This window comes from Macaca fascicularis, chromosome 10, assembly GCF_037993035.2.
Source record: "Macaca fascicularis isolate 582-1 chromosome 10, T2T-MFA8v1.1".
Classification (NCBI taxonomy): domain Eukaryota; kingdom Metazoa; phylum Chordata; class Mammalia; order Primates; family Cercopithecidae; genus Macaca; species Macaca fascicularis.
Genome location: NC_088384.1, coordinates 93844420 through 93858162, shown reverse-complemented (window position 1 = coordinate 93858162; position 13743 = coordinate 93844420). Strand labels below are relative to the sequence as shown.

Below are 13743 nucleotides of genomic sequence, written 5' to 3'. Positions count from 1 at the left end.
AAATAAAATCACACTGTCTTAAAACCAGTTAATGAACTGTAACACTAAGTACCTAAGATGTAGATGGTGAACATAACCTGCAGAAACTCTGCTCCATATTGACAGACGTGTATCTACCAAGTGGGCAAAGGAAATACCGGTGTTCAAAGAAGTAAGCTGAATTTCTTACATTTCCCGTGTTATTAACCTGCAGCATAGCTTCTTCATAATGTATCCTTAGGTTCAAGCAATGGGGACGTAATAAAGACAACAGGCACTACATAAGCTCTCTTATGCTTATTGAGCACCTACAGCAAGGCAAGTACTGTGGTAGGCACTAGAGACAAACAAGACACAGTCCATCTCCTAAAAGGAACAGAGTATAATGCAGGAACCACTGAGTACAGAAATAACAACAAAACAAATGGCAAAGATGTTAAAGACTGATCACATGCATTGTGGGCAAGAACACAAGAAAAGAGATGCTGCTGCTGGAGGAGAATTTAAAAATAGAGTGAGAAAATTAGCAGTAGCCATCATTAAAATGTACATACCCTTCAATCCGGGAATTCCAAATTTACGTATCTATCCTACGGAAACATATGCACACAAAGACACATATACAAGTAGGTACACTATAGCATTCTTCATAAAAGTCAATATTTAAAATAATAAAATGTCCATCAATAGAAAATAATTAAATAAGTCATGGTATTTCCAAACCATGAAATACTATGCACCAGTTAAAAAAAAACACAAGGTAGACATGCCTGTACTACCATGGACAGATCTGTTATATGACCCAAAAGATCAAGGTGCAGAATATGTACGGTGTGATTTGAGTAGAAACAAATACATTCGCATAATTAACTGTTCACAAGGTTCCTCTAGGCAGAGGAATAGAAAGAGATCAGAGTAGTGAAGGAGAACTTTCATTTTTCACTCTACTCATGTACCACTGGTATTTTCAGAATGACAATCTATTCATGCATTACTCGTGTAATTACACACACACACACAAACACACACACACACAGTGCTCCTGTATGGTGGAGACCAGTACAAAACCTGAAAGGACGCTGGTGCTGGGTAAGCTGGGCCCTGCTCTATTAATAGCTATTCCTACTATCAAAGAGGGCTGTGGCCCTAGGCCCAGTAACCACATTCTCCCCACCCTGCCTTCTCATTCACAGCATAGGGACAACACAGTTGACCACGCTGGCCTCACTAGGTTGCCGTGAAGACTCTGTGCCCTCTGACACCTCTGGGCCTTTGTTCATGCTCCTCATATTGCCTGGCATGCCTTTCTGTGTTCTTTTCTGCCTAATAAAAATGAATCTTCAAGGCTCAACTCAACTACTATCTTTTCTGTGACGCCCTCAATAGCTCCCAACTTGGTATATACTGTTTCTTCTTCTAAGCACCCACAGAACTCTGCTCATATCTCTTTTCAAGTGTCTGTTTCCTTCTACCTTGCCTTTATAGTCAGTCTCCCTAGTAACCTATAAACTTGAGTGCAAAGACTTTACTACTCAACTGTTAATTGCCTGGGGGCCTTGGGCATATTAAGATTCATTAAAATTGTATGTCCTGGGAGGGACAAAGATAGGGAGAGAAAGAGAGGTTTAGAACATTAAAACTGTATAAATGTGAAAGTCCCCTTGGTTAGGATTCAAGACAGACTGAAAGATGCCAGATTCCTCATATTAGCACTTCACAGTGCACCAAGGTGCTAGTGCAGTAAAACTCACGTTAACTGTCATCTCATGGGCACCTACTATGTGCCAGGTACTAAGCTAAACACTTACCATTATTCTCCTTTAATCTTCATACAACTCTGTGAGGAAGGCATTATTTCCTTATACAGATGAGACACCCAAGGCTAAGAAAGGGGAAGTGACTTATTCAAAGGCATGTGTGTATCACACCAATATTTGTCTAACTTCAGAGTCTTTGACATGATCTCCACAGTAAAGCTATCACTAATGGCAGGCACGATCAGTCTTCTTTGGGCATTGAAAAGAATAATGCAGGAGAGTTAACATAGCAGGGCTGATCTTGAAAAGGGCTGGCTTACAAGGCTGGCCCTAGGCTGGCAGCCAGGAACTTGGCTTTTGAAATGTTCCCTAAGTGATAAGGTTGCTGCTTTGTCAGCCCAGGGCACTGAACAGCTGCTTTCCTTCCAGGAGCCTGCAATTTTGTTAGTTATTACTGGCAGAGAATGCCTACATGAGCAGTCCTCCATAAAAACCCTGAACTCAGAGTCTCAATCTGTATCACTGCACACATGTTTGCATTTCACTGCTGAAGAAAGAAGCATGTCTGTATGATCCCACCCACTGGGAAGGAAAAAACATAGGAAGCCTGTATCTGAATTTCTCCAGACGCCACCTGATGTTGTGTTTCTCCCTTGCTGATCGCGTTGTGTGCCCTGTGTAATAAACCACAGCCCTGAGTATCACTGACTTTGAGTCCTAGGAGTCCTTCTAGTGACTTCCCAAACATGGAGGTCATCCTGGGATTCCTGGCCCCAATCACAAAAGCCAAAACAAACCAAACCCAAAACAAAAGTAGCCAACGAAACGCCACAGAGGAGACAGGGTGTCAGTAGAACAGAACCTTACTTCTCTGGATTGTCTGGAAACTTAATCCGCAATTCTTGGTTTTTATATGATCTCTTTTCAAATGTGAGGATCATTTTCTTCACTGAGCTTTCATCCAATGGCTCCTCCTGGTACAAAGAGACAAATGCAACAACTTCAGTCCCCAGGGGTTTCACATTCACTGTCACTACTTTCCGGTGGCTCTTATACCCCACCTCACTCTGCCATTGATCTTTCTGGGTTAAATGTACAGTACACACCTTTTTTTCTGAGATGGAGTCAGGCTCTGTCGCCCAGGCTGGAGTGCAGTGGTACGATCTCAGCTCACTGCAATCTCCACCTCCCAGGTTCAAGCAATTCTCCTGCCTCAGCTTCCTGAGTAGCTGGGACTACAGGCACATGCCACCACGCCTGGCTAATTTTTTTTTGTATTTTCAGTAGAGACGGGGTTTCACTGTGTTAGCCAAGATGGTCTCGATCTCCTGACCTCATGATCCACCTACCTCAGCCTCCCAAAGTGCTGGGATTACAGGTGTGAGCCACTGTGCCCGGCCACAGTACACACTTTATCTCCCCGATTACAATGAGGATTAAGGGCCTGTAATCACATGTTTCTTTTTGTGTATATCACTTTCGATGTCTCACATAATGCCCACTATCTGTAACACAGGAAATTCAGTTTGAGGTGTTAAACACTGACTGGGCACTTCAGCACTTCAGCACTTCAGGAGGCCAAGATGGGTGGATCACCTGAGGTCAGGAGTTTAAGACCAGCCTGGCCAACATGGAAAAACCGTTATCTCTACTAAAAATACAGGCACACGCCTGTAGTTCCAGTTACTCGGGAGGTTGAGGCACAAGAATCACTCGAACCCCGGAAGCGGAGGTTGCTGAGATTGTGCCACTGCACTCCAGCCTGGGTGACAAAGGGAGACTCCATCTCAAAAAAAAAAAAAAAAGAAAAGGTGTTAAAGACTCACTCATTCAACAAACATTTCTTGAGCACACTGTGTGGCACAGAGTAAGCAACAATATTAGATAATATTATTATACATTTACCTTGTCTTCCTTTGCTATCCATGTAAGATAAGACTGAAAGGTTTAAAAGAATTGTTTAAGGTCAAACTCTGGGTCAGTGACAGTGACCCTTAATCTTTTCCTACAGCAGAAGTTGGCAAACTGCAGCCCATGAGCCAAATCCAACCTACTGCCTGTTTCTGTACAGTGCGTTAACTAAGAATGGTTGTTAATTAGCTACAGTCACTGCTTAGCATTTCTTATATATTACTTTGCCTGGTCCTTACTAGATGCTGAGAAGGAATTCAGACAGGTACTTTGAATCCTGAAGTAGCATCAAGAATTTAGTAACCCTGCCTAGAGAATGCAGAAAAAAGCTAGTAGACCATACAGAATTTTCTGGCTCCATACATTGGAATAATACCTATGAAAGCAAATAAAATGAATATTTGAAAACTAAATCATTTTTTCTCCAAAAAATCTACACTAAAATTTCACACATTTTATCTTCAGTTTACCTTCCAGTTTAAATTAGTGTGCTGCAATGCACCCTGCTTCTCTCAATACTATCCCAACTCAAAGCTTCACAGCTTTGTAGTCATTGACCATAACTCAAGCCTAAAAGCGATAAAGAAACTGCTATTAAGAGAACCTGAAATAGATCCTTTTGGAAAGCACTGAATCATCCCATAATTTTATAAGTACTCAAAAATGTTAGCTATTATTCTATTATTAAATTTCTATTTCCACATATTGGGCTTTAAGTGGGAGCTACCCATAAATTCATTTTCGGCATGACACATTTCTTAGATTATACCAATGATTCCTAGATCCCAAGGTTCTCTATCGAACCCCTACCTCCTCCCCAGGGTCTACAGCTTAAAGAGAGGTTCCCTGATGTGGTAAAAACAAGTCAGAGTCCTGGCTCAGTCAAGACTCAGAGCCTAATTTCACTACTTACTAGCCATGTGACAATGTTACTTTGCTGAATATATTCCTCAAAGCTTCATCAAGTCCAGCTAATTCTAACTCCTAAATCTTTCCTGAATTCATCCACCACACACTGAGAATAAAATCCCAAACCCCTCACATGATCTATGTAAGGATCTGGCAGGATCTGCCCAGATAATCTCTCCAACCCCAAACCAGGGCAAAGACCCCCATTGCTAGCCCATGTCTACTTGTTCTGTGGCACAAGTAGACTCTCCAGTGTCTGGCACACAGCAGGTACTCCGTGAAGATCTGAGGAAGGAAAGAAGGAAAGAAGGAAGGGAGGAAAGGAGGAAAGGAGGAAAGGAGGAAGGGAGGAGGGGAGAGGAGGGGAGAGGAGGGGAGGGAAGGGAAGGGGAGGACAGGGGAGGGGAGGGGAAGGGAGGGGAGGAATGAAAATGTTACCTGTATCTCTCAAGGTCATAGAGATGACCTAAAGAAAATATGTACATAAAAGTGCTTTGTAAACTACATGAATGCAAGCTGTTATGGTTATTATTAGCAACAGGCACAATGTACCCAACATCCCACTAGAATTTAACCAAAATAATCAAAACATTTCTAGGAAAGAGTTAAATCACTTTCAAGCAAGCTCAATATCTGCTACTTTTCTTTTTCTTAGCTAACATCGTGCCCCACTCTGGAGAAAAACCACATTAGTGTTAACACAGCTCTCACGGGATTTCCGAAGTCCTAGCCTCTCCAGAGTTTGGCCTTCCCTCCTTTAATTTCTCTCCAACACTGGGGGAAACTGAATTATCAGTCTTAGTCATCAGCCACAGCAGTATCTCCAATAGCTCAACGTCAGAAACCAGAGGGAGATTTCAGAAAGATGAATGCTGGTGATGTAGCACAAAAAGGACAATAATATTTTACAAGTTCACGTGACTTTACAGGGGCAAGCATCACTTGTTTTTCATCAAATGGGACTTTGGTGGCAGTGAGAAAATAACTCCTGGACTTGTAGCCTTCCATGTGTCATTTTTACAAAGTGATCTCTTTTTCCCTGTCCCTTAACAGAAGGGCTGGTCCCACATTACATTTCTGTCTCCCAGGCTAGAAACCACTTACCCATGACAGCTACTATCCTAATCCTCCAGTACCAGCCTTGCCCTACATGGGAATTATACCTGCCAATTAACTGCTGCTGCAGGGCTAACAGATTGAGCAGAAGCTGGTGAGGAGGGAAAGGAGGGAGGATGTGCTACACACACTGTTTGTCTAAGCCCTGGCAAGGCTGCTGCCCTCAGAGAGGAAATTCAAAAATTCAGGACTGTCTCCCACCACATATTTCTAAAGTGCCATCATCTTTTAGGGGCAGACCCCCAAATTAACACTAGTACAAATCCTAATAAGGAAATAGCTACTGTCACAACACAGTAAAGACCTTTTTGGAATATGAATCCATTTTTTCTTCTTCTCAGATTCACACGCCAGCCTCATTTTTTAAATCCAAACTTAGCATCGTGTCTTTGAGGGAACCAAAAAACAGCTGGCTCTTAAGACTCTATTTCCATAATTCATATTGAACAAAATGCCAGAGTGAAATAACATACAAGTTAACACTTAAAGATTTAAAAAGACACAGAGGTAAGGTCATTTTGTTTTTAATCACTGATATTTTACCTCCACTCTTCCCAGCTTCATTTATTCATTCAATAAATATTTATTAAGGGCCCACCAAGAGCTAGGTATTGCTCTGGGTACCAAAGATAGAGCTGTGAACAGAACAGAGCCAGTCTCTGTTTTCATGGGAGGTTGGGAGGAGGACAGCAATGAGCACAATAAACAACTAGAATTTCAAATCATGATACGTGCTGTGCAGACAATATACAGAACACAGTGATGAGGGAATGAGAGAACGGCTTGCAGGGCTACACAGGAAAGACTTCTTGGAGGAGGAAACATCTCACTGAGACCTGAATGTGAAGAAACCAGCCATACAAAGCATCAAGGAAGAAGAGCATTCCAACAGAGGGCACAGAGGTCCGAAGGTCCAGAGGCAGGAATGAGTGGAAAAGCCCCAAGGCATCTTGGGGAACAGCAAAGAGAAAGGCCCTGAGGAGTCTCCTTCCCTAAGCTGTACTTTTGCAGTCACATCTAAATATCTAACAATGTGGCACCCCCTTAAACTTCTCCACTTTTGTTGCTTTGCTAATACCACCATTTTCTCTGCCTAAAAAGCCCTTCCTTCCACTTGATAAAATTTGATCCCTCTTTCAAAGGTAATAACACAAGTGCCTTCTATGTGTCCTCAGTAAGATCCAGGAAGCCTGCCTGGATAATTCGAAAACTCTGTCTTGTTCTTTACATCTCACAAGATGCTTTCCCAACTGCCCTAGCCCACTTAACCTTCACATTAACGCGATGAAATATGAATTCTTAACCCCATTTTACAGATGAAGATGGGAAGCTCAGACAAGCTGAGTATTTGGCCCAAAATTACATTCTATAGGGCCGGCCATCTCAGCTCCCACCCATCGCTGCCATGTTACCTCTTCCTCTTCCTCTTCCCCATCTCTGTCAATAATCTGAAGCAGCCTTTTTTTGTCATCATCCGCTTCTTCCACCACAGTCATTTCTTCTTCCCGATAGCGGCCACGTTCTCGAGTACCAGTTTGTTTCCGACGCATCTTCTGCTCCTCCTCTTCATCATCCCGGGGACGTTTTGTGCCCCTATTGGGCTGAGAGAAAAGAAACACAGGATTTTAGAGCTGGACATGACATAGAAGCTGGGCATGGTGGCTCACACCTATAATCCCAGCACTTTGGGAGGCCAAGGAGGGCAGATCTCTTGAGCCCAGGAGTTTGAGACCAGCCTGGGCAACATGGTAAAACTCTGACTCTACAAAAAAAAAAAAAAAAAAAAAAAAAAAAAAGACTTTGCAAGGCATAGACAGCAAATATCCTAAAAGCTTTCAAGAATTCTCTGACTCAAAAGCAGCCAGCATACAATTTCTCCCACCACATGGAGTAAAGCTCTATGTGGTCATTTTTCAGATCCTTAATGATTCTATAAATATACCATGAAAGTCAGTGGGAATTTTTTTATATACAGTTTTGCCATTTCACAAAAGTTCCTATGTATATGGAAATAGCAACAAAGCTATCTTAAGATGGCGACGCCAGGTTAGGCTCATGTACTAGTCAAGATATAACTCCCAATGTCAACCTCTTAGCACCTGGTTTTAATTCACATCTATGAAAGATTACAAAGCTTTCTCTACAGTTACTCACAAGTAGTCCAAATATAAAATATTACATATGTAACTTCTGAATGTCTACTGCACTCCCAATTCTATTTTACAGAAGAGTTGAGTTAAGGCCCAGAGCCTGGGCAAAGGACCTAAATAGACACTTCTCAAAAGAAGATATACAGATGGCCAGAAGATACATGAAAAAAAAAGCTTACCATCACTAATCACCAGGGAAATGCAAAGAAAAACCACAATGAGTTATCATGTCACGCCTATCAGAATGGCTATCATGAAAAAGACAGAAGATAAAGCGTTGTTGAGGGTGTGGAGAAAAGAGAACTCTGTGCACTGTTGGTGGAAATACAAATAAATACAGCCATGATGGAAAACAGATGGAGGTTCCTCAAAAAATTAAAAACAGAATTATTATATGATCCAGCCATCCCACTTTTGGGTATGTAACCAACAGAATTGAATTCAGTATGCTGAGAAGATATCTGCCCTGTGCGTTGTAGCGTTATTCACAATAACTAAGATATGGAAGCAACCTATGTGTCCGTCACTAGATGAATGGATTTTAAAAAGTATATATACACAATAGAATTCTACTCAGCTCTAAAAAGCGGGGAAATTCTGACATTTGAGACAACCTAGATAAAACTGGAAGACATTAAGCTAAGCGAAATAAGCCAGGCACAGAAAGACAAATACCTCGTAATCTCACTTGTATGTAGAATCTAAAAAAGCTGAACTCATAGAAGTAGAGAGCAGAATGATCGTCACCAGCGGCTGTGGAGGAAGGGAATGGAGGGAAATGTTGACTGAAGAGTATAAAGTTTCAGTAAGGCTGGGTGTGGTGGCTCACACCTGTAATCCCAGCACTTTGGGAGGCCGAGACGGGCAAATCACCTGAGGTCGGGACTTCAAGACCAGCCTGACCAACATGGAGAAACCCTGTATCTGCTAAAAATATAAAATTAGCCAGGCGTAGTGGTGCATGCCTGTAATCCCAGATACTTGGGAGGCTGAGGCAGGAGAATCGCTTGAACCTGGGAGGCGGAGGTTGCGGTGAGCTGAGATCGTGCCATCGCACTCCAGCCTGGGCAACAAGAGAGAAACTCCGTCTCAAAGAAAAGAAAAGAAAAGAAAAGAAAAGTTTCAGTTAAACAGGAAGATAAGCTTTAGTAACTTATTGCACTGTATGCTGAATATAATAAATAATGCACTGTACATTTAAAAATTGATAAAACAGATTTTAAATATTTTCACCACAGAAAAAATATTAAAGGTGATGGATTTGTTAATTAGCTTGACGTAATCATTCCACACTGTAGACATATATCAAAATACCACCTTGTACCCCATAAATATATACAATTATTTGCTAATTAAAAGTTTTTAAATCAAATATTATAATAATAATAATAATAAAAGCCCAGAAGCCAAATATTACATAAGATCACAAAACCATTAACGCACCCCTGAAAACAGAACTGGCACTTCCAGACTCCTAGGCCAAGGACCTTTCTACCGTACTCTGTTAGGACCTCATTTTGCCTTTTATTGTTGTTGTTGTTGTTTACTTTTTAGAGATGAGGTTTCACTATGTTGCCTAGGCTGGACCTGAACTTCTGGACTCCAGCAATCCTCCTGCCTCAGCCTTCTGAGTAGCTGAGACTACAGGTGTGTGCCACTGCAGCCAGCTCATTTTGCCTTTTACAATGCAATCAATTAAGAAGTTCTTAGTGTTGTTTTCCATTAAATTAGAATAAAACAGAGCAGTAGTGAAAGGGGCTTCAGAGCTGAAGAGACAGAGCACTGCCCAGACACCAAACAGCCCAGTGTCTCCATTCAGCTCAACTTACTCCTGATTCGACTCTGGGCCGGTCGCCTACCTCTCTAAACCTTAGTTTCCTTATCTGTAAATGGACATTATAATTCTTTCCTCTGTGAACTTCAAGTGAAAGAATTCTAAACCATAATGGTATTGAACAAATACCTAAAATCATCACTGTGAGGTAATCCACATGATTCTGTCTTCTCCAACAAAACATTTGTGTTAGATTCTTCAATGAGATTTTCTTTATCTGATATAGTAATCACACCCACCAGCAATATGCTTGGTGCAATGTGGTCCGTTACTACCAAACAGAAGAAAATGCCACTTTCACTGCCAGCCTGCTAAGTTGTTTGGTAATAAGAGAAAATTTTCTATTATACATGTTACACATCTTCCCTTTTGACTTTTATTGAACTGTACTCTGCCAGTGGTAGAAAGGCATTCCCCTCTTTATTCATGTTTCCTGCTTGCTCCACATCCCAGGTGCTTTAGTAAGTCTGAGCATATGACATTGTTGAGAAAACTCACATTCGACAATTTAGTTTGTAGGGTACCACCTGCTATTTTTCACTCTCTTCCTAGTCTCCCTGAGCTAGATGATAATTTCATATGAACACACTCTATTTTCCATAAGGACAAAAATTACAAAAATCTACTATCATCATTACTACTCTACCCTAAAAAAGAAAAATAAAAAGGAAAGCAACATGCCAGTAACCACAGACAAGCTACAAATAAAAAAGGAGGTGGTGGTTTTCATGTAAGAAGAGGAAGGGAAGGTAGATTCATCCTAAAGGAGGGCAGCCTTCCAACCGGAAATCTGTAGCTCCTCAGCAGGTAAGGAACTTCAGCCCTCTGGGAAGACTAATTCTTTCAAGCTCATAAAAGAAGCCCTGCTGCGATTCTGATTAGCGTGAGCCTACTGCAGCAGCCAAGTCAAGGCATGAGCTCCATAGTTCTCCACGGAAAGGAGATTTCTAGATTGTTTATCTCCGAGGAGAGAAAGAAAAGTTAGTGGGCCACAATTAAAAGGAGAAAGCTAAATATTGCCACAGTTAAGAAATGCAAAATAGAAAAATACACTAGCAATGTCTCTTTAAACACATCCTCCAATCCTCTCCTTTAAAACAAACATTTCAGAAGTCAGGGGAGGACGGCCACTGCACTCCAGCCTGGGCGACAGAGCGAGACTCTGTCTCAAAAAAAAAAAAAAAAAAAAAAAAATTCAGGGGAGGAGTTTCATTTATTTAATTCCCATTAAAATGGCACTTTTCTTCTGCAGAACTTCAATCTTCACCACATCTCTGGCAGTGAGAAGCAGTTAACAGCTCTATTTTATAACAGGAAGACAGGATGCCTAAGATCTTTTAATAAACTCTGGCAAAGACAACCTGGTCCCTTCTCAAAGGTGAATCTGATCTCTGGAAAACGCCAATCTGCCAAGATTCCAGGACCCTAACTGAGACAGATCTGAGGACTTTTCAGGCAAGAACATTCACCTATAAATATGTCACATAAGACCTTGGTTACATTAAAACAATACTTTTTAAATCATTAATTCAACAAATAACTTACTAAAGAGTCATAACGCTTGAAGGGTCTTCAAGCAATCAGCTGCCAGTCCCAGGCTTCCAACAGGGTCATGTATAATTAGGGACACAGGGATAAACAGGGCCAGTGTGGATTCTTGAGACAAGAATAACTCTGTTAACTTTTATTAATAGTGTTTAAGTATAACATCCCTAAGAGGGCTACCTTTAAGTTCACCAACTGTTTCTCCAACCTTCTCCCTCACACACAGTATTCAGCTTTAGCTTTAGCTCCTCATGACAACTCTCTGGCAGAGCCGAACCCAACTGCGACAGCTCCCTCAGCAACACAGCAGCTCCCAACTCCCTCTCCAACAGAGAATACGCCATGCAAAGGCTCTGATATGGTTTATTTCCACATTTCTCTTCTAAAGGCAAAAACTGTAAGAACTTCTCTTCATTTCTCTTCTTAACCCGCAAATGTCTCTTTTTCAAACACTAACACTGCAAATCGAAAAGTTTTGAATCATTCCTGAGATTTGACCACTCTGAATAATAAGAGTTAGGATTCATTTCTTCAACTAAGTGCCAACTGTATGAGGTACTGTGATGGGTACTGGACACATAAGTGTGAACAAGACAAACACTGCCTTGTTATCAGAGCTTAACAATCTGGAACAGTGTTCAATCGAAATATAGTACAAGCCACAGATGTAATTTAAATTTTTTAGTAGCCACATTTAAAAAGAAACAGGTAATAATATGTTTATTTAATCTAACATACCCAAAATATTATTTCAACATGTAATCTATATTTAAAAATTACTAATTTGTTATTTTACATTCTTTTTTTCACACTAAGTTCTTGGAATCTGGTATGTATTTTACACTTATGGTGTATCTCAATACAGACTGGCCCAATTTCATATACTCAACAGTCACATGAGGCCAGTGGCTACAGCACTGAATAGCACAGGCCTAGAGGATTTCCATCTGAGGGGTTCCAGCTCCCTGATACAAGCTAAAATGGATTTGCCTTTCCAGCAACATTGAATGAAATATGGACTAAAAAAGTGGAAGTCCTGCCTGTTCGTGAAAGATTCACACTAAAAATTATGAAGCTAACTCAACACCCTGACCAAGAAATAAACTTCCTAATTTATATTTACCCAATATTCACCACTGAGAGAGCGACAGGTTATATAAAACAAAACAAGAATTTTAAGCAGGGAAGAAGCTCAGAGCTGTCAAACTGATTTCACCAAAGGGAAGCCAAAGGGCTCTTGATCCACAGAAAGAATGTAATACTCACAGCCTGTCACAGAGGTCAACAGCTCAGGCTGAGCTCTCCCTGTGTCTTACACAACCAATCCCAAGAGGCTTAAGCCATGCTTACCAGTCACCTTTGGAGACTAATTTGTTTTGGTATCTGAAAGGTATTTGGAATCCCTCAAGATGAAGGAATGACAAAAGCAACTGTTCTTAATAAAGTCATTTCTCTGCCTCTGCTGCCCACAGGACTAGAGAAAAATGATTAACTCTTAACTTCCGAACATCAGCCTTTAAGGGTTTTTACAATCTTCTACAATTCCCTGCCTTACTCCCAATAGGTGGTAAGTGGTATAAAAGCTAAGTATTTCCCACCAACCAACCACACAGCTGGTAGCCTTTCTAGGATAAAGGTTTCCCATTCACTCAAGCTCAGAGTGGACTTCACGATAATAGATAGATGCCTTTACTCGCCAATAATCTTGAGGCCTATCACGTGTGTGTGTGTATGTGTGTGTGTGTGTGTGTGTGTGTGTGTGTGTGGCTCCAACCATACCCCTGAAAACAGAAATCAAGACATCTTCATGAGAGCTCTGAAGGAGTTAAAAAAATTAAATAAGCAATCTGCCTAGGATACTCCCTGCGTACCCAGACAATATCCAACCTAAGCTCTGGGTTTCATTTTTCCCTCTTTTTTTTTTTAATTAAAAAGCAGTGAGAAGCTGTAGCTATAATGAGGGGCTGTGGGAACATGCAGTTATATTGAGCTCAAAGTAATGTACCATAGGAAGAGGCTACATCACCAGAACGAATCCTAAATTAAAACTCCACTATGAAACCAACCCCATTTCCTCTGAGCATGCAATCTATATTATCACATTTATGGGCTGTCTCGACCTCAATTAGGCTTGGGGGCGGGGGGTAAAAAGAGAACTTCTGTAATGAGCAATAATAGCATCATTATGATAAATTATGAAAACACACAATGCAATTATTAATGTGAAGAGCTCATTTGTATCAGAATGTAAGAGTGTAAATGTGTGCATGTGTGTGTGTCTAAATACAGCTCAACATTCCAAGTTCCCTAGCTAAGAAAGGGGATAATTTGTAAAAGGTACTTTTATGAAAAAAGATGTCCAATTCTAATAAGAAAATGGAAAAAGTCAAAGGAAACCTTCTAAACCTTGTAATAAACCAACAATTCTTCATCTAGAACTTAGGAGCTTGGCTAACTTCAGAAAAGGATCTTCCAAATGGAGCATGAAGTACTCTTTCCAAGATATCAGACAACAGGAAAGACAGTAATTTGAACCAGGAGA

At 40.9% G+C, this 13743-nt stretch overlaps 1 protein-coding gene across 1 annotated transcript in view; it reads right to left on the bottom strand.

Moving 5' to 3' along the window:
• The window catches only part of CTNNBL1 (catenin beta like 1), a 176606-nt gene that overhangs the window by 131158 nt on the left and 31705 nt on the right, over positions 1-13743 (bottom strand). The window contains exons 2-3 of the mRNA XM_005568970.4: positions 7085-7273; positions 2604-2710 (exon numbers count right to left, since the gene is read on the bottom strand). Of these exons, the coding sequence (XP_005569027.1) occupies positions 2604-2710; positions 7085-7273 (296 nt within the window). The remainder of the gene's footprint in view (positions 1-2603; positions 2711-7084; positions 7274-13743) is intronic.